Source organism: Mixophyes fleayi, chromosome 11, assembly GCF_038048845.1.
Source record: "Mixophyes fleayi isolate aMixFle1 chromosome 11, aMixFle1.hap1, whole genome shotgun sequence".
Taxonomy (NCBI): Eukaryota; Metazoa; Chordata; class Amphibia; order Anura; family Limnodynastidae; genus Mixophyes; species Mixophyes fleayi.
This window is the reverse complement of record NC_134412.1, coordinates 13,968,166-13,990,751: the sequence shown is the minus strand read 5'-3', so window position 1 is coordinate 13,990,751 and position 22,586 is coordinate 13,968,166. Positions and strand designations below refer to the sequence as shown.

Genomic DNA, 22,586 nt, shown 5'->3' with positions numbered 1-22,586 from the left:
TGATCTAAAAACTTAGAGCTGAAGATCCAGATTTCCAACTTATAGGCAACTGTTTCAGTCTTATTAGATCTAATTCATGTAATTTATGGAACAATGGCTTTCACAATGTAAGGCTTAATGAAGATCAGATGTTAGGACTAGAAATTCATGGGATCGAAAAAAGTTATTAAAAAACGTAAGATGACAATTGTCATTATAAAACTATAAATGTAGCAAAATTCTTTTCTTTGGAAATATGCAAAGATCTATTACATGTAATTTTTAGAACATACTGAATAGCAAATTGTATTTGATGATACACTATCCTCACAGAGCTAATATCTGTGAGAACGTAATCTACCAATTCTCTACAGACTATTAGCTCATAAATATAATCCATTAATATTAGGCAATTCAGAAATGTTATATTGGTTCAGTCTATACAATGTCTGCATCTACTATGAGTACACTTTGAATACATTTCATGGTGAAACTTACTTAATATTCATGATGTTGTATAAAATGTCAGCCTGTTTGACAACTATTTGATACCTGACCATCCTTGTGTAAAATTTTATATAAAGTATTTAATATCTTACGTATGTATGTACTATGTACGAGATTCCAGGAATTAGCATTTTCTGATTTAGCACAACATCAATTTACTTAATCAACTGATACCATATATAATAAGGGATTAACAGAGCCTGGGATTATGTCTTCTCTGGCTTTTTTTTAAAATATTGCCTAATGTTGTATTGGCTGATGTCTATCAGGTCTATTTAAGAGTGTGGCTTACAAGCCAGCCCTTGTTAGATGTAAGCCCCTATACCTGGGAGATCTGATTTTAACTGCATTACAATGGTGTTTGAAGCATATATGTTAATGAAAGCACTGCTCATTTTTAGTAAGAATTAATGATTCACTTAATTAAGAGTACATTTCAAATGAATTAATGCTAAATTTCTAGTGCCTCCTGAGAACATAGAACGTAAAGGAAAAATCTGTACTGTCTGCATTGGAGAAGGGTTGACAGAATGTATAAGCAATAATACAGAGCGATGTATTCATCCTGGCGACCTATGTCTTAATTATATTGGAAGATACAAAGATCCAGGTAATGCATTTCTGTATAGAAATTATAGAGAAGCCTATTGGTTTATGACACTTTATTATAATGTTACCAGGTGTAATATTACATACCTACCAACATTGCCAATTAGATCATTGGGACATTTTAGGCTGCACCCATGACTTATACTTATACCCAGCCAACCTGATTTAGATTTACCACATGTCAAAATTAGGCTGACTTTTATTTGGAATATCTGAGATGTCAAGAAAAAATTGGACTGTGTGAGTTACAGTATTAAAAAACTCTAAAATCTACCAGGAAAAAATAATCCAGGTACATATGTGTATAGAAAATTACAACAAACAACCAAATGGAAATTCACCAATTGGCACTGAAAAAGTCCTCTTCTTTATGTTACTATTTGGTTCTTTTAAAAGAGTTAATAAGGAATGTCCTATAATACTGTATATCTCGGTGGTAAGCAGGTTGAGTGACATGATCCCCTCAGAGAAAGAACAAGTTACTCACACTCTCACTCTATACCGCTACTGGGATTTATTTTGGGGTGGATTGAGAACAGAGACTGGTGTAGCAGTTGGGTATAGATGACCTAAAAGTGAAACAGGAAGCAATGACAAGTCTAATACAACAAAACAGGGAGCTGTGCATTGTGCTACTAATATTGAGTGCACACTGAAAAAACTCTACAAACTCTATTGAAAAACACAATGGAAAACTTTACCTTGATACACACTGTAATGACGATCAGAAAATGCATCAGTGTACATTCATTAATACTGTAATCACTTATTTTTTTTACAATATCCTAAATGTTCTTTTTTTGCAGGTGGTAAGATTGTAGAATTCTCTCACAAAGGCTGCATATCTCCTCTGAGTTGCAAATATAAAGTGAATGCACTGGTTGGTTTGAAACATGTGGAGAATGTTCGTTTTACTTGTGATCCGGGCAAATAGAGCTGATCAATGAACACTAAAGTTACAATAATAATAATTATACAAAATAGTAAATAAATATAGAAAATAATATCAGCTGTATGTTGTTTTTTTAAATGAAAATATCAGTAATTTTCACAAAAAGTGTCCAGTTTATAGCAAATTTCACTTAATGCAGTGTAATGTGTAATGTGACTGTGATGTTTACCATGATCTATTGGTCATGACATTTCTGAATCAATAGACCATCCCTACATTGATATCAGTTATACCACTTTGTAAAGCAGCTTATATTTATCAGTATTAAACTGAGGAAACCTAAACCCATCATTGTTTCCCAAGGTGAAGCTTGAACCTCCCCCTTTCCCCCCAATAATTGCTGCTGGAATCAAGTAGCTATTTTCTGAAGAGGTGCTGATGGCTTTGGCTATGCAAACAGTGATGAATGAAACAAAAGCCTGATTGCTCGGTATGTTATTAAGCCTAACACATTTACATAATGTAACAGTATAACATTAAACAACAACAGCTATATAGTTGAATAGAATATAACGAAACCCAAAATATCAAAAATGCAAGCTTCATTTCTCATTCATATTTCACAGCACAAGGAGCCAGAATGACTCACTCTACAGTGTCACTTTCCCTCAATAAATTTCACTACTTGTTCCCACCAGGAAGTAAGCTCTGTATACAGTAAGAGGTACAACATACTTCCACTTTTTCAAAAAATTAATCATGTTGTAGTCACTTCACTTGTCTTTCACTTCACTGAAAGACAAGCAATTTAATGTGACTATTATCCAGCAAGAGTACAGTGCCATAGTGCTGATGGTATCCTTAAGATAACTAAAATATAATAATATTCTTTCTGTTGGCAATTACCAGTGCTATGGTGGGATTGTGGAAACTCTTTCACTATGGTGTTTAGCTCAGCTGTCATTATATGCCAGTTACCTCGATGAAGATTCCTTACTCCACCCTTTCCATTGGTTTAGTCCAAAAATCCCCACTACTAGTTTACACACAGGTACAAAGTCTTCCTTTACCATCATCATTAGCAGCAGCTATTTATATAGCGCCATTAATTTAGCAGCACTGTACTCACTCACATCAGCCCTGTCCCATTGGAGCTTACATTCTAAATTCCCTAGCATACAGAGAGAGAGAGAGAGACTAGGGTCCATTTGATAGCAGCCAATAAACCTACTAGTATGTTTTTGGAGTGTGGGGGCAAACAGGAGCACCCGCAGGAAACCCATACAAACACAAGAAGAACATACAAACTCCACACAGATAAGGTCATGTGTCGAGAATCCCACTCATGACCCCAGTTATATGAGGCAGAGGTGCTAACCACTAAGCCCCTGTATTGCCAATCTATGTCATTGACCTAGAAGAAGATTTATTACTCCAAGCTCTCCACTGGTTTGGTCCAAAAATCCCCACCCCTAATTTACACATACACATGTAGCCTCCCTTTTTATTTGTCATCAATTACTGACAATCTAAATTCAATAATACTGTATGTCATTTTCAATTTCAAAATTGTCATAGTCCTTATCAAGAAATTTATTAACATTTCAATAAAGGCATCAAACAATGCAAACCTTTCTGGAGAAATTTGTAGAAGTCTTAAACACTGTGAGAAATATTAAATCAAGGATTCTTTTAATGGGATTAAGATAAAAGCTGTTTGCCAACAACGATGTGTTTTTATTGGTATGTTTTCTAAAAATGGCCATAGAGAAACTGACATCAGACTTCATGACGGTAACTCTCCAAAAATGAATTACATATAAACTGTAAGGCAAGTAAGCTGTACAATGGTATTTAAATAATTAAGTTCAACCACATATGTGCTGTTTATCTCAATCCCACACCATAAATATGTCATCAATATATCGCACACAGAAAAAACTAAAAGGCATAAAAAAGTGTCTGGCAAAATGTAGTTACATACATATTGAGTTAAAAAAAGATTGGTATATGATGGGACCATATTCGACCCCATTGCAGTACTCTGTAACTGTAAATAAAAATAGTATTTACCATCATCATCATCATCATCATCCTAATCATCATGGTTTATGTATATGCAGCCACAAGAGTGCAGTAAATAAAATATAAATACAAAAATCATTACAAACTTTTTCATAAACACAAGAAAATTTGTAGGCACAATTAAGCATAATAACAAGTAGACTAAAGTGAGAAGCTATGTCAATAGTAAAATCAGGATACAATGCATAGAATAACAGCATGTTGTGCAGGCAGAAAGCACAACACCACTATACAGTTTAACACATAGGGACAAATAGGAAGACATAATGTAGACCTACAGACAATATAAATAGGGTAGAGAGAATTGTGTTTGTGATAGTTTATAATCTAGAGGGAGTGGGAGACAGTAGGAGCAGGTAAGGCAGATGTGAACATGGAGGGAGAAGGGAAAAGATGAAGTAAATGGCAAATAGGGAGTCTAGGAGGTCTTCAAACAAGAAATAGTTCTTCTGAAGCACAACTTCTATTAACAAATTTAAAACATCAGTAGGTAGTCTAAAATAGTGTGGATTAAAGATAACAGATTGCTAAACCACACCAACACCTTCCATATGAGAAATGCTAGTATGTAGACTAGAGACTTCAAATGTGACCAATAAACACATTTCAGGAACAAATGAAAGTTGGGATAAACCTTATCTATATTATATATTATTGCATACAATTATTGGTTTATGTTGAACAGCAAGCTGCACAAAATAATGAACATATTGGGTGAAAGGTTGCCATAAAGACCCATGGGCAGAATAATATCTGTGAAGACAAAAGAAGGCTGGCACAAAAACAATAGAGCAATGGTATACAATAGTGCTTGGACAATGAAACCAGTGAACACATGCAAGAAATATTAGACCTTATCTGGGAAATAAGTTGACATAATTGATAATTTGCTTTCAAAGGGTTAAAATAAATGAAAAAAGAAGATGCTAACAATGTAGTCTGAAAAACATCTATATGATATTTCCTGCTCTGATTGCAGTCCTATGGTGAGGTAAAATAGAATTGTACAGTTATATGACTTCGGTTTATATTGTACTGTATTTATTTTGAATATGGTTTAATAAATCCTAAATAGTATATTATTTTTTACATTGCTTTCTGCTGAGTTTTATTATTATAGTGCACCAACATTACTGTCTTTTGCAGTTGTTTTATTCTGTCAAGTTTTTAAAGGGTTACAAATCGCCTTTTGTCTAGCAGTTGGTGTTGTAGTTTGTTTTAAGCACTCCTTCTACAAAGCTCTTAAGAAATTGCTGTTTCTTTGCATACAGGAGCTCAAATGTGTGAGCATTGTGGTATGATTATTGAGATGACAAACTATTACTCCAATATGAGGATTTTTGGATGTTCACGTTGGACACATTAACTCTTAACGACATTAACAATAAATGTTCAAAGTTCTTTCTGATGTATTATTTTATTGGTCAAGTATCTTAACTATAGCAAAATATATTGAAATTTGGCATAGAACTAATGTATCATTTTTCACATTTTGAATCAACTATTGTTTTCTTACACGTGTTGTTTAATTGGAATTCACCAGCTATACAATACACATATGGATTGTGACACAGACACCCTTCTTGCTTTGTACTTTGCTTTATTTGTCAGGATGGCAAAGGAACTCATAGCAAAAAGTTCAACACACTTTCTTGTGATGCAAATTGGTGGGGAAATAACTGTACTTCCCTGCGTGTAATCTGAATTATGCAGCCTCTGTGGGAAAACTATGAGCTAGAGGTGGGTCACTTCCCTCTAGAGTAGACATACCAAAATATTTTGTTCTCCCTGGTGCAATGTAAAATGCTGTAGCCAATATGGGAATGGTCAAGATCCAAAATTACAGGTAACAGTATTTCTTAAAGCAATTGCACAAAATCAAAACTACAATTCTGGTCCGGATCAAGGAAAACAGTATTGAGCACAAACCAATATGTACATAATATAGCAAAAGTTCAATGTATTGATATTAATAAACTAAGAAAAGTGTCCAAATGGTCTAAATTCCAAAGTCCAAAATAGTTTCAAATATAAACTAAAATAAACAGAATGTTGTCCAAAGAGGTTCAAATCCACATTCAAAGTGCAACCCTGAATTCAAATTTCAGAGTTTCTGAGAAATGTTCCAGTGTAGAAGCCAATGGTTAGTAGGGTAAAAGAAACAATAATCTGTTTATACTCAAAGAGCCTCAGCGAAGATCCCCCTCCTACGCGAACAATTTTACTGCTCACTGAAAGGCTAGCTCTATGGGGACTGCTGTAACAAATGAAAACTAGGTTAATCTCTGATTTCTCCTGTGTTAACACCTTCATAAATTGAGTGAATATCTGTGATAACCAACCTCTGGAAAACACTGCTATTTTCTTTGGATTTAGGGGCTAACACAGATTGTTAACTGGACCCTTAACTGCTCCACATATCCATTCAGAGGGGCATGTGATGACATGAGGAGAGGGACAAAAGATATAACAGAGCTATGTTTTATATCTCTTTTTGAAATAATATACAGTTACTATTTTGTAATTTCCTTTACCAAGCCAAACTCAAATTGTTTTCTATTGTTTATATCACATGTGTGCTATTCCAGTGTTGCAATTAAATATACCTTGCAGTTTTATATTATGTAGTTTAAGCTTTCTTTAAATGAATAATGCATATGCAAGGAACAGCATGACATATTAAATCACTTATTATATACACAGCTTAATAACACTTAGGGCTAGATTTACTAAGCTGCGGGTTTGAAAAAGTGGGGATGTTGCCTATAGCAACCAATCAGATTCTAGCTGTCATTTTGTAGAAGGTACTAAATAAATGAAAGCTAGAATCTGATTGGTTGCTATAGGCAACATCCCCACTTTTTCAAACCCGCAGCTTAGTAAATCTAGGCCTTAGAGTTTTAATGAAACACCTGGTCTGTGACAATGCCTTCCAGTCATGTTAAGGAGACAGTTTTGTGTGTAGAACTCTCCACCAACATGTGAAAATAAATATTGTCTTGTATCCAAATTATATAATTAAGTTGCCACTTTCTAACCATGCCAGGGAGTAATTATGGATGACACAATATTAACACTGTTTTTTTTATTTTGCTACTTAAATAAAACGGTGAAGGTCATAAGAAGAGAAAATAAAAATTGAAGTGAAAAATGTGATTTATTACTTTAAACAAGTCACGTTTCATAAAAATGATGTCCTTAGAGGTCTGTTAGAAGTTTATAAAGCATTGCTGAAAACATTGACAACAAATAATAAATACAGATGCAGCCGTTGTTATCACAAAATTAATTTGCTCTACTTTAAGGAATCTGGCTTTAGATACCCTTAGAATTTCAATTTTCAAGACATATTTGCAAGGATATCTTTGGGATATCTCTTTACCATGGGATATCCCTTTAGGATATCTATGCCAATATAAAAAGAAGCACAACATGCCACGCAAAATCTTTTTTTTATATTACTATCCAGTTGGATCTTAATGGCTGACATATTTACATGTGCATGAGGTTTCTTCCTAGTGAAAAATTGCATATGTAAATTACATGAGGAATTTTCATTCATATATTATATTCATCGGAAATGTATAACAACTATTTTTTCAGGATTACTGACTTACTACCCACATCATATCCCCAACACCAAGACCATAGAATCCTAACTTTAGCCTTACTTTTGTCGTAAAGGTCAAACTTCAATGAGGAACTCTGTGTGTGTGTGTGTGTGTGTGTGTGTGTGTGTGTTAGGGAATTTAGACTGTAAGCCCCAATGGGGCAGGGACTGATGTGAGTGAGTTCTCTGTACAGCACTGCAGAATTAGTGGCGCTATATAAATAAATGGTGATGATGATGATAATAAATGGAATAATTGTGTAAAGTATAGTTATTGTTGTGAGAGTCAAACTTCATATTTAATATACAAATATTCTTAATTGTCACCGAAAAAGCCAAGACACAAGCAGTAGCCGTTCTTTGTGTACAAATTGAGAACAATCAGAAAGTGGATAAATATCCGTATGAAGAAGTCATAGGCGATGGATGATGTTTTTTTTAACCTCTTTAGGGCTGTTCTTAATGTGTTATCTGATCAGTATACATAGGAATCTAATTGGAAGATCAGATATTATTCATTATCATAATCTACAGCTTTTAAAACCCGTACATCAACAAGTATGTATATGTTCATATATAACAGACTGCAACTAATTGATTAACTCAAAACCAAATGCAATCATGTTGTCACATACACACTTTCAGCACACATTAGGTGGTTGCTGCAAGGGGTTAATCAATTTAACCAATGGATCTCTCAATTAAATTTCACATAGGTTCCAGTATAAAATGGAATCACATCTCAAAATAGCCCAAATTTTGTGATAGTCACTGTTACCACCTGAAATACTGTTATGGAAAGTTTCACGCTCACTCAAGTAGTAGCAGTGAGGGTGTATACATTTGATATGCCATACCGCCACTTCTTCTGCCGTCATTGTAAAACTATCACATTCCATTCTAACCAATGAGGATTATACTATATATTAAGCCATGGAAGTTCCAGACACATTCTGAATCCCCATTATCATCTATAAGCAGATAAACTGTGTGATTTATTTTGTGTCAGAGTATATACCATGGGATGCTTTTTCAAATTTAAAATATTACACTAGGTGGACCATTAGTTGTGATTGGACCCTGAACAAAGCTACAAAAAAATGAATGAATTGATACATATCAGTATTAAGTATTCTATTCTTAAACCTTTATATTTATTTATATGCTTATTGGTATTTTAAGTACTTAAAATAGGTTGAGCATGAAGAACTTTAATCTTTTTGCAATCTTTCCACTATGTAACCATGTACTAATTTGCATATGAAGGAACATGGAGTTTATCTGTGTTAGTATGTATGAAATCCTAATAAAGTACTTAGATTTCTCCTATGCACCTCAGAATCCTACACTAAAATGACAGTTTTGTGATAAAAGTCTCAAGATATACACATCTATAATTATGGAATATAGCCTTATTATTAAAAATGCTTTATATTTAACATACAAATAGGACAAATCCTACAGTTCAACTTCTCACATTACATGACCCACATATTTAGAAATGTGACAATCATTAATCTAAAGAAATGGAGCCTATAGTGATTTTATATAAGTCACAAATTCAATCTTTGTATCGGTTTTGGACTGTACAATCAAACAATGGTTTATGGAGCCAGTGTAAGTCAACAGAGGGAGCTGTAATGCTGCAACTTCCTTTTAACACAGAAAGTACTTGAGCACCATGAAGAGAAAACAAAGTATGTGTTTTTGTTTCGTTCTCTTGCTGAATTTATGCTTCTGTCAATCCTTCCTTTTTAAGATTTCACCTTAGACATAAAGGGTCAATTATAAAGCTGCAATAACTTGGGTCTAAAATGCGTTCATTTTTGTACAAATACGCAGCCATTTGTGGGATTATACGCTGATATGGGAATGTGCCGGAAAAGTAAAATAGTTACTTTGGACTCCAAGATACTATAACTTTTTGAACACCAACTTAGTTAATTACAACATTTCTTGTTTCTCATTTCTTCACTTATGTCTAGAATAAATTGTGAGAATTAGGCAACATCAGCACGGTCACATTTATCATTTTGAATAATTTTGTTACATTCTACTAAATTTCCCTTTCACTCCAAGGAATTGTAAAAATCAGTGCATTTTGTAGCCACCCACCAATCATGAAATCCCCCCACCACCAAATATGCAATCTCCATGCCTTGAATGCAATTTACCCAACTCAATATGCCAGTTTTGCAATTGGCAGAATACAAAACACATTACGATTGTCAGTCACATCTAACAGCGAAATACCTGATCTAACGAACTACCCATCGGTGGATGCAAAATTTTTCACCCCTACAGTTATTGTTAATTTGACTCATAAAATTAAGTGTTTACCATGTAAACAGGCACAATTCTGCAACAAAAGAGGTGCATGACATTATAAAACAGAATTTATACGACATGCATGCATTTTTTGTACTTTAGGGGTTATCTATCATTAAAGCCCAGTTTCACTGGCAATAAGGCTAATTTTTTTATCGCTGTATAATATGGTGATAATTCCCTTATCACCGGGGTAGTTGAGTAGTATTGGGATTCTGTGTAATATGTCTGGGGTTTGTTCATTGTACATAGGGTTCTGTAAAAATCAGATGGATAATCATTAGAGATGGCTGTATGCTTGTACAATTTGGCCAGAGCTGGATCCCTCACAAACAGATGAAGTGAGACATTAGGTTCCATAACACTGCAAGGGGTACGAGGCGTTACCAGCAATCATTTTTTGGCATACGGATTCTATATTCCGCTATAGTTACCCTCTCGGGAAGGGAGGTGGTTCACTAATTATATCATTACTTACTGTACTAACATGCATTGCTATAGAAGGCAAAGTACAAGAAGTGAGGTGAGCTGGCCATTTGTACCCCCTTGAACTACCTTTACCTATGTAACATTTTCAGATAAGTTATAATGCAGCTGTGGATATTATATTTTTTCTTTGTTGTTTTTATATATTCATTTTCATTTCTAGTGTTGCATATATATATAGTTAGGTTATGAGCTATTAAAGGTTATAGATGATTATAAATAAACTTTAACTTATTTTATGTAGTTGGGAGCCCTTTGCGTATTATTCTCCCACATTCTATTACTTTTTTCTTTTTTTTAGTTATATGTATATTGAAGTTATCTTTATTACTTGGTGCTTCTTTTTTGTTTAAAACTTGTGTTTATATTTTGAGAAAGGTGGCACTTCCCCTCTGTGAGGAGCTGACTTGTAATATTGAGCATTTAAATTTGATAAGGGCCTAGATTGTTTGCTTTGGATCACAGGGGTCTGTTACAGGGGTCTGTCTTGATTTTGCATTGACACCACCTCTGAGTGACTGACCAGACAGGAAAGCAAGTTGCCCCCACAGCATTGCCAAGCTTTATCTATTCAATATTAATATTTATTTGAGAAACTCCTCCCTCCAACATTCCAGGACTGTTGTGAGTCAAATTATATATAATAGTCATATTTATGTAATATTTCATATTTTTTACAAAGAATGATGAGAGAGCATTATATGTAATTAAAACTTGAAACTGATCACTATTTTTCAACCTCTTGCTCTACAATTGTTGTGGAGCCACAAGCCCCAAAATGCCTAGTGTTCATAGCGTATCTTTGTGTGTTCTTCACTGCGTATGCTCAGAAAGTGAATATACGCAACTACAGCCATTCAGACCTGCAAATTTTGGCACCTACGAATCCTTACTTTGTAAATTAAATTGTATTATGGTAATTGTCTGCCATGCCCATTCTTCATTTAAAAGTCATTTTATATCTCTGTTTTTATTAAAGATATATGTGTATGTTGTGTTATTTCAATTTGTGCAATGTAAGGGAAGTTCCCATGGTTCTTTTGAGGGTGAGGCATTGTTCTTCTTGGGGGGGACCAAAAAATCCTAGAGCTACCTTCTTGTTTAGGTCATACAGCAACAGGGATTTAATAATATTATGTAGGCACACTAATGTTTAGTTGAAAAGTAAACTGGGTTGTGTTCTCTACAATTCTCTCTTGCCTCCCTATAATATGTCAGATGATGATTGACTGTTACATACTGTTTCAGTAGGACTGTCAGTCAGCTAAGGGTGAAAAGAAAAGCCACATTACAGAAATGGAGAACATTTTGGTTTGAGTCATCCCTGTAAGTCTGTTAAAATGTATACACATCCACCCTTGCATTCCTACTTCAAATCAGAGTATGTTCATCCCTCCCCTCCACCCCATTAGTGGATTAAAACACACTACAATATAAAGATCCACCAAACAGCAAACCAACCATATCCCTGCTGAAATCCACTGAAACAGGATGAAAAGCATCGGATATAGAAAACTACACTCCAACTTTAGAACCACTATCTGTTCATACAGAAGAACCATCAAGTCAGCAGGCAAAGCGCATTGGCTCCTCTGTGTTGCGCTTTACAGGAAGTGACGATGGTGAAACGCTCCCTGTCTTCCACTGACGGTCACACAGCAGCAAAGATCTCTAGAAATGACAATTGCCAGCAATAAAGCATCATAAAACAATTGCTATTCTAAGGGTACAACCTTACTCCACCTTTAACTAATGGTTGACACCCCCTACACCCAAGACCACCAACAAAATAAATTTTTACCACCAACACGTTAGCATAGCAATTTATTTCCACCTCTTACCATACCTGTCAACTGTCCTGATTTCAGCTGATTTTAGGGCTCAGTCCCACTGTCCCACCTGGGGACATAATTGTCCCATAGGTGCGAATGATGGAGGAAGGGAAGTATGTATTGCGTGGCCTCTGTGGACATGGCCACATACCGTTGTGTTGTGGACATGCCCCCATTTTGCCATGACCACACCCCATGTCCTGCTGTTGGAGACAGACATGTTGTGGCCACTTCCCTAGAAGAATACCACACTTAGACCTACACTAAAAAAAACAGAACCACACTACTTACATTAAAAGTAATCATGTACTTTTCTTGATTTGTTGTATTTTTAATTATGCTCATATTTATTTATTTATTTAATTATATATTTATTTATTTTCTTGTTGACCTATTTTATTTTATTCTCATCTTAATTATTTTTTCATCTTCATTGTAATTAATTTCATATCTCTTTTTCAAAATGTATTCACTTTTTTAATTTTGTTTTTTAAACTTCATATTTTTCTAATTTAATTGCACATAATTTTTTTTCGTATTTTTGTTTATTATTTTAATTATTTATTTATATATTATTCTAATGTTTGATTATATGTTTGGAGCTTTAAACATTTGAAAATCTTTCCAGCTGTAATATAAATATTAGTTTAATTGCATTATGGGCTATAAACATTCCTTCTTCTTTGCACAAGCTATTAATGCTGATCTATACTGTTCCAGTTATTAACTTTACAGGTTATAGAGAATACGCTGAAGAGCTATAACTCCAAGAGCCATCTACATTACATGCTAAGAACTACAGACACTGCTCAGTATAAACAGTGTAAGTTGTTCTATCCAAGCAATTTACATTACTGTATTTAAACAGCATGCAAAAGAGCTATATAATAACAAAAAAAGAGCTTTAAACCACCAAGAAAATAGAAGATATAGAGTTACACGGATAGCAGATACAATTTAGAAAAAACATCTACAGGGACTTCTCTACAAGGACAATTGATACATTTTTCCTTACCACTTCATAAAGTAAGCACTTCTCTCCTCCGTCCCAATTTATCTTCAAAGAGCCACACCTACGACACCTCTACTCTCATTGTCCAAACCAACAATCACATTGCACAACTCCCTCACCATCACTGACCACAGAAATCTTCAACAAATCTCAGGAACAGGTCAGGAACTCCTGAATACTCCACCAGACAGTAACCACCTCACAGGACCTTTTACCGCCAGTGCAAATGGTCCGAGAACCTCATTTTCATAACATGTCTTGAAAAATTTATTGAATAATGTTTAAGTTAAGTGAGGGGTAAGCAAAGTGCATATTGTATGGGTGGGTTGAGCAGGGCCAATAGAAATTTTGGGCCCCTGTACAGCAACTTCATTCAATTTATGGCCACTGAAGGGGGTGGAGCCACACCAGGTTGGTGATTTCTCCCACTAAATAGGCAGGCCAGATCCCTCAAGCAGGCTTAGGCCTGGTACTTTGTACCTGCTGCACCCCCCTCTAGGCGCTCCTGGTGTACAATTAAGTAAACCACAGAAGTTAAAACTGAAAGATCATGCCCTGGACTATACTGTGTATGCTGACTGCTATTACCCCTCCACTCTGCCTTAATTCCCACACTATTTGTTTCTGGGCTGAATCAGAAATTGCCTTGTGTTTACAATGCCCATTTGGTCAGTTAATCCCAGTTTTTCAAGAAAATATTAAAGGCAACAGGATCTGCTCGTGTCATCACATTATCCCACATTTTAAATATAATTAACAACAATAAGAATATTTAAAACAATGATCTACATATCAATGTCCCCAGTGGTCATCTTTATTATAAATTGATATATTGATACATATGTGTCTATATAATCTGACTTAAGATGCTGCTTGTCTCTTGTTTATCCCTGTTCCAGTTTTGGTTTGCTGTTATCTGATCTCCTGTTGTGACCCTCTGCCTGATTACCGAACCCTGCTTATCAGGGGATATCAAAAATTTCTGGTACTCCACTTGGGATTCCAAACCACTTGTTGTGCACTGTGGAATTAAAATTAAATCCATTGTCCGTTATAAAGAAAACTGAGATATATTTTTATCTAAAAAAAATTTAAATCTACAAAAGTTTTAGGCTTGGGGATGGTGTGTGTGGTAAAAAAACATGTTCACGTGATATTTGGCATATATATTCTTGTGACTTATAAGTAAATAACATTATATCTATTTGAATTATTTTCCTTTAGTCAGTGTTATAATTTGAAAAAAAATGGAAACTTCTTTTATTTCTCTTGAATTTTTTGTTTGTTTTTACATTGTTGTATGTTATGTCCCTTTTTGCTTAAAATTTGCTTTGTAAAGAAAACAATGGCTCAAAAACCAAGGCAGACAAACATTTAAATAAATGCATTTTTCTGCTTGCTTGACTAGTATTTTATTTTAAGATAAGGCATAAGAAGCTAAGCTGAAAAAGATGGTTCTATGAACGACTGAGACATCTGTTTATTTTAAAACAAACAGACAATTAAAATTCTGATCTTGCTACGTACTCATAAGTGGCATATATTCATGTTAGTCAAACTGAAGACAATGGTTGGAATACATATGGTGAGGAGAACATTTGGCAGTGTTAATTTGCAAACAAACATGATAATGGGATGCATGCCACGGCATACAATTGGATATTTTGAAAGATGGTAAATATGCAAATAAAATGAACTACACATTGCAAATTTCAGTGTATAAATATAACAGTCAGATATATCCAGAATACAGGTGAATCCATTTATAAACTGATTGTCTAATTCAACTTTACTCTAACCAAAATGAAATCCATCCTCGTCTCCCTCAGCATAATCTGGGCTGTTACATGGACTGGTAAGATGTTTATATTAATTGTTTAATTAAAGATGTCTAATTTACTTCCTCTATTAACCAATTTAATTAAAAATGTAAGAATCTGTTGCAACAATTATTATTTTTCTTGAATCTTCAATAATGTAAAAATTCCCCCCAAAATGTTACATGTATGTTATGTCATACTACTGTAATTAACACTTGGTTAAGCAATATTACTAGTAGTGACAGCCTAATAGATCAGTTTGATTACATATAATTTGATAAATAAATTTAGGGGAAAAAAATTATTGTACCCTTTCTTATTTCTTATTTATTATATTATTTGATCTTCCTCCAGAAGATCAAAATTGATTGTAAACTGAACAGAAAACTTGCTTTATAAGAAATTGCAAAAATAACTTAAAAGACATTTAGTAGGTATGCAAATAACAAAATATATATTTTAAATAGGGTTTAGATAACGAGGAAGCATTTTACTTTATGAATGTCTTTGTGCAAGAAACACACATCAGAGAAGCCCTTGGATCCTGCAGTCGAAAATTCCATGTAATGATAACTAACATTACTGGAACATTTCTATGTATAATTGTCAATATTGTAAGGTTGATTGTTAATTAAATGCAAGTTAGAGTTGGCTCTGGAGAATATTGTAGCCTATATACTGGTATGTTCATGGTTTTCAATTATTCAGATCTAGCTACAAATGAAGAATAAAAAAACAGTCAGTGTGATAATGGTATTAATTTATAACAAGAACAGTTATTAGCATTGTGACAAGGTGTTAATGTCTCTAATGGCCAGCAAATCCCCTCCATTCCTGCTGTATGTGTATTTTTACTGAATATTCGATCTTTCAGCAAGCTAGGATTGCCTAAAAAAAATATATATATTTATATATATTAGTGTATGATACTAACATTACATATTCAATTTTACTATAAACTCAATTATCATTTATACCCTCTTCTGTCCATTTTATGTGTTCAACATTAATACTGTTGATATTTTTTTTTTTAAATTATGTTTTCACTATAAATACTAATTTATATTCTTTCTCTTAGTTTACGCAATTAACTGTTACCAGTGTCTCAAAGCAAACAGTGACACATGTGAAGGAGAGTCAGTTTTTTGTCCTAACGCTACTCAATGCATGGTAGTTTCTGAAATCTATCAAGTCGGTAAGTATCAATCATTCAGTAGAGCAAACACATGGGTGTGTAAGAGAAAGGACACAATTAATAATCCATCTTTACAGAAAATAACAGCGCTCTTAGGGATTCTCCATAAAAGTTTAATTATTTGAGACTGTTGCTGTGTTGAAATAAATGTACATTGAATTGTATGCAACACAAAAAATTTGTGCTGTGAAAATACACTAATAGTATGAGATATTCTATACTGCAGAAATCATAATTTTTTTATATTTTCTTTTCTAATTGATTTTAGAAGACAAATGAAAATATCCAAAAGATCATACAGAATCTGAGTGTCTGGCGCTTCACTTAGCATGCAGCCTCTCGTATGTATAGGGAATTCCACCAAATAATTCCAAATCAAATATCAACAACAAAACATGAATAATACATACATGAAGCTCTTCCTTCCCTTGCACTTAATTATATATCAAAAACAGTTGAATGATGTTCTATTGCAGATGTCTATTAATAAAAACATAGTCTCCCATAGCGTAATACAGTATTATGTATGTATTATTTATGTTTTGTTGTTGCTAAATGAAAATATCCATTCAGCAGTTTCTGAATTATTTTAATCAGTAAAGAAAATTGACATTTACAGAAAATGAAGACAATTTGGATTTCTCTCCTCTAGTTCTTAGAAAAATTGTTTTGGGGCATTTTACTCCATGCAAAATCTTTATACAGTGACCTATTAGTCTGAAATAAAAGTAGGGGACTGACTATAATGAGAAAACCTGAGGCAGCTATATCAGGAATTAAGTTTAGAGGCACCACAAAATGAAAGAAGATTTTTTTTTTTAAATGACAATTTATTTGATATTAATTTCTAAATCAATGGAATTTACCTCTGAAGTAGATTTATCAATGCTTAAAAAATACACCATTTGTCAATTTCAAGTGTATACCAGACATATTTATGGTAGTTTGTAAAAGTCATGATAATATCACTTGATCAACTTTTGCTTCCATCGGCATATTATTTAGTCACACTCCAGATTGCAAAATTTCAATCTATACATGTCATTAGAAAATGTAGACACTTTTGATTTTAATTGAGGCTTCAGTGAATGTTATTGTATAAGAAGTGGGTGGTCGAAGTGGAAATGTACAAGTTGCGGTATGAGAAATGTAATGAGAATGTACGTGAATAGATTTTGATAGCTTTAGAGTGAAGGCAGTAGGAGAAGTGACGGTATGGCATACCACCATATACACTCCCAAGTCCACCACTGTGTATAGGGCAAATCAAATGTTGGGATCTCATAAAATGTAACATGTAACATGCATAAAATCCAGAAAGTCCACATTCAGCAGTGAATGTTATATATTGGTTGGCACTGAGATGAATAATACTGGGATTTTAGTATGATTTCTGGTAATCAAGCAAAATATACCTTTTGGGCCTGTGTCATTAAGGAGAGCAAAGCAGAACAAATTAGTAACTTTGCACCTGGGCAAAACCATGTTGCATTGGAGGGGGAAGGAAATTTAAAATGTGGGGACAGATTTATAGTGGGGGTAGGGCATGTCCTAGATCAACTTTAAATTTCCATGTAAAAATAAAGCTGTCAAGTATTTGTGTTCTAGATGATAAAACGGCCAGTATTTATCTAATGTGCAAAATAATAAACTAATTTGACCCCTTGCATTGTAACATGGTTTGTCACAGAAAACATTTACTCCTTTTTTTACCTTACTTTCCTTAATGACTCAGATAATTTAAGTGTAAAGTTGTTTATAATTTAAAGTTGTTCAGTTTTCTGTTAAGTTACACAAATTACATGATTGCATGTGGAACAGCTTGTAAAATGTAACCTCATATTTGTTGACCTTCATCATTTAGATTTAGAGAGTAGTGATGTTACTGGTGTCACTTGTCACATTATAGAAGTTTATGATGGAGTGTATAACTGTCGGGGATGGAAAATCCCACATAGATGTCAGTCTCTCCTCATAAATGCAACTTTTTATAAAAATGTAATTTGTGCATTATAAGGGATTATTGCACCTACTCTGTAAAATGAAAGCTTTATTTTCACATGTCATCATTCCCTAGAATATGAAATTTATCACTCAATTAAAAAAGATTGCAATCCAGGCTTCCGATGTGAAAGTCTATATTACGCTAATTACGATGATGTCTTTCTGAGAATTAACATTCATTGCTGCTCAGAAGATAACTGCAACACAGATAGCTACAAAAGTAAGTGTTTTATCTGTGTACTTATTTCCCTGATCATGAATATGTATAATGAAATGGGGAAAAAAAAATGAAGATAACATTTTTTCTTAACTGTCACACTGGGAGTTTGTTTTGATTATTTGGATCAACACAATTAGAATTTATGCAATATTGAATGTGTTGGACCTGGGTCTTTTTTCAAACTATGGAACTATTGTATTTAGAGTAAATTTCAGTAAAGGTAAATATACATTTACATGCTTCTATCACATTTTTAATAACTATCAGTAACCCAAAGAACCAAAGAAAAGAGATGTAATTCTCACTGTAGGAATTGTTGATGGATTCAAATACGAAAATAATGGGACAAAATGTGGCCATACCTCCGATCTGCCCAACTAGTCTCCTAATCCAAATGATTATGCCCACAATTTAGAGAAGCAACAGTTCCAACCTGTTAAGACCCTCTCAATTTGATTTCCAACAACCAGATTATAGGGGTATGGAGACATTCAAATAATTACTTTCTTGTCCCTTTTCCCAGTTATAAAAATAGAAACCACTGATCTTAAAACTTAGAGCTGAAGATCCAGATTTCCAACTTATAGGCAACTGTCTCAGTCTTATTAGATCTAATTCATGTAGTTTATGGAACAATGGCTTTCACAATGTAAGGCTTAATGAAGATCAAATGTTAGGACTAGAAATTCATGGGATCGAAAAAAGTTATTAAAAAATGTAAGATGACAATTGTCATTATAAAACAATAAATGTAGCAAAATTCTTTTCTTTGGAAATATGCAAAGATCTATTACATGTAATTTTTAGAACATACTGAATAACAAATTGTATTTGATGAAACACTATCCTCACAGAGCTAATATCTGTGAGAACGTAATCTACCAATTCTCTATAGACTATTAGCTCATAAATATAATCCATTAATATTAGGTAACTCAGAGATGTTATATTGGTTCAGTCTATACAATGTCTGCATCTACTATGTGTACACTTTGAATACATTTCATGGTAAAACGTACTTAATATTCATGATGTTGTACAAAATGTCAGCCTGTTTGACAACTATTTGATACCTGACCATCCTTGTGTAAAATTTTATATAAAGTATTTAATATCTTACGTATGTATGTACTATGTACGAGATTCCAGGAATTAGCATTTTCTGATTTAGCACGACATCAATTTACTTAATCAACTGATACCATATATAATAAGGGATTAACAGAGCCTGGGCTTATGTCTTCTCTGGCTTTATTTTAAAATATTGCCTAATTTTGTATTGGCTGATGTCTATCAGGTCTATTTAAGAGTGTGGCTTATAAGCCAGCCCTTCTTAGATGTAAGCCCCTATACCTGGGAGATCTGATTTTAACTGCATTACAATGGTGTTTGAAGCTTATATGTTAATGAAAGCACTGCTCATTTTTAGTAAGAATTAATGATTCACTTAATTAAGAGTACATTTCAAATGAATTAATGCTAAATTTTTAGTGCCTCCTGAGAACATAGAACGTAAAGGAAAAATCTGTACTGTCTGCATTGGAGAAGGGTTGACAGAATGTATAAGCAATAATACAGAGCGATGTATTCATCCTGGCGACCTATGTCTTAATTATATTGGAAGATACAAAGATCCAGGTAATGCATTTCTGTATAGAAATTATAGAGAAGCCTATTGGTTTATGACACTTTATTATAATGTTACCAGGTGTAATATTACATACCTACCAACATTGCCAATTAGAACATTGGGACATTTTAGGCTGCACCCATGACTTATTTAGGACATTCCCAATCCACCCAGCCAACCTGATTTAGATTTACCACATGTCAAAATTAGGCTGACTTTTACTTGATATATCTGAGATGTCAAGAAAAAATTGGACTGTGTGAGTTACAGTATTAAATAACTCTAAAATCTACCAGGAAAAAACAATCCATATGTGTATAGAAAATTACAACAAACAACCAAATGGAAATTCACCAATTGGCACTGAAAAAGTCCTCCTCTTTATGTTACTATTTGGTTCTTTTAAAAGAGTTAATAAGGAATGTCCTATAATACTGTACATCTCTGTGGTAAGCAGGTTGAGTGACATGATCCCTTCAGAGGAAGTACAAGTTAATCACACTCTCACTCTATACCGCTACTGGGATTTATTTTGGGGTGGATTGAGAACAGAGACTGGTGTAGCAGTTGGGTATAGATGACCTAAAAGTGAAACAGGAAGCAATGACAAGTCTAATACAACAAAACAGGGAGCTGTGCATTGTGCTACTAATTTTGAGTGCACACTGAAAAAACTCTACAAACTCTATTGAAAAACACAATGGAAAACTTTACCTTGACACACACTGTAATGATGATCAGAATATGCATCAGTGTACATTCATTAATACTGTTATCCTTTTTTTTTTTCAATATCCTAAATGTTCTTTGTTTGCAGGTGGTAAGATTGTAGAATTCTCTTACAAAGGCTGCATATCTCCTCTGAGTTGCAAATATAAAGTGAATGCACTGGTTGGTGTGAAACATGTGGAGAATGTTCGTTTTACTTGTGATCCGGGCAAATAGAGCTGATAAATGAACACTAAAGTTACAATAATAATAATTATATAAAATAGAAAATAAATTTAGCAAATAATATCAGCTGTGTGTACTGTTTTTAAAAGCAAATATCAGTCATTTTCACAAAAAGAGTCCAGTTTATAGCAAATTTCACTTAATGCAGTGTAATGTGTAATGTGACTGTGATGTTTACCGTGACCTATGGCTCATGACATTTCTGAATCAATAGACCATCCCTACATTGATATCAGTTATACCCCTTTGGAAAGCAACTTATATTCATCATTAATAAACTGAGGAACCCTAAACCCATCATTGCCTCCCAAGCTGAAGCTTGAACCTTCCCCTTTCCCCATTAGCTGCTGGAGTCAAGTAGCTATTTTCTGAACAGATGCTGATGGCTTTGGCTTTACAAAGAGTGAGGAATCAAACAAAAGCCTGATTGCTCATTATGTTATTAAGCCTAACACATTTACATAATGTAACAGTATAACATTGAACAACAACAGTTACATAGTTGAACAGACTATTGCGAAATCCAAAATATCAAACATATCATGCAAACTTCACTTCTCATTTATATTTCACAGCACAAGCAGCCCAAATGACTCACTCTACAGTGTCACTTTACATCAATACATTTTATTGCATGTTCCCACCAGAGAGTTAGCTCTGGGTACAGTAAAAGGCACAACATACTTCCACTTTTATTCAAAAAAATAATCATGTTGTATTTACTTCACTTGGTGCTCACTGAAAGACAAGCAATATAATGTGACTATTACCCAGCAAGAGTACAGTGCCATAGTGCTGATGGTATCCTTAAGATAACTAAAATATAATATTGTTCTTTCTGTTGGCAATTACCAGTGCTGTGGTGGGATTGTGGAAACTCTTTCACTATGGTGTTTAGTTCATCTGTCATTCTATGCCAGTGACCTCAATGAAGATTCCTTACTCCAACCTCTCCATTGGTTTAGTCCAAAAATCCCCACTACTAGTTTACACACAGGTACAAAGTCTTCCTTTACCATCATCATTAGCAGCAGCTATTTATATAGCGCCTCTAATTCAGCAGCACTGTACTCATCAATTACTGACAATCTAAATTCAATAATAATGTATGTCATTTTTTATTTCAAAATTGTCATAGTACCTATCAAGAAATGTATTAACATTTCAATAAAGGCATCAAACAATGCAAACCTTTCTGGATAAATTTGTAGAACTCTTAAACACTGTGAAAAATGAAAGGAAGGCTTCTTTTAACGGGATTGAGATAAAAGCTGTTTGCCAACAACAATGTGTTTTTATTGGTATGTTTTCTATAAATGGCCATAGAGAAACTGACATCAGACTTAATGACAGTAACTCTCCAAAAATGAATTACATATAAACTGTAAGGCAAGTAAACTGTACAATGGTATTTAAATAATTA

The 22,586-nt window shown here is 33.8% G+C and overlaps 1 protein-coding gene across 2 annotated transcripts in view; it reads left to right on the top strand.

Annotated features, from left to right (window-relative positions):
• The window catches only part of LOC142106878 (phospholipase A2 inhibitor and Ly6/PLAUR domain-containing protein-like), a 61,794-nt gene extending 40,570 nt beyond the window's left edge, over positions 1-21,224 (top strand). Inside the window, exons 1-5 of one of the 2 annotated variants that reach the window (XM_075189917.1) lie at positions 14,981-15,195; positions 16,239-16,355; positions 18,433-18,579; positions 20,071-20,217; positions 21,027-21,224. In XM_075189917.1, coding sequence (XP_075046018.1) covers positions 15,144-15,195; positions 16,239-16,355; positions 18,433-18,579; positions 20,071-20,217; positions 21,027-21,154 — 591 coding nt within the window. In that variant the 5' untranslated portion in view covers positions 14,981-15,143 and the 3' untranslated portion in view covers positions 21,155-21,224. Of the gene's footprint in view, positions 1-14,980; positions 15,196-16,238; positions 16,356-18,432; positions 18,580-20,070; positions 20,218-21,026 lie in introns of those variants that run through there. The other variant, XM_075189918.1, reaches the window with a different exon arrangement.
• Positions 21,225-22,586: the final 1,362 nt, after the last annotated feature.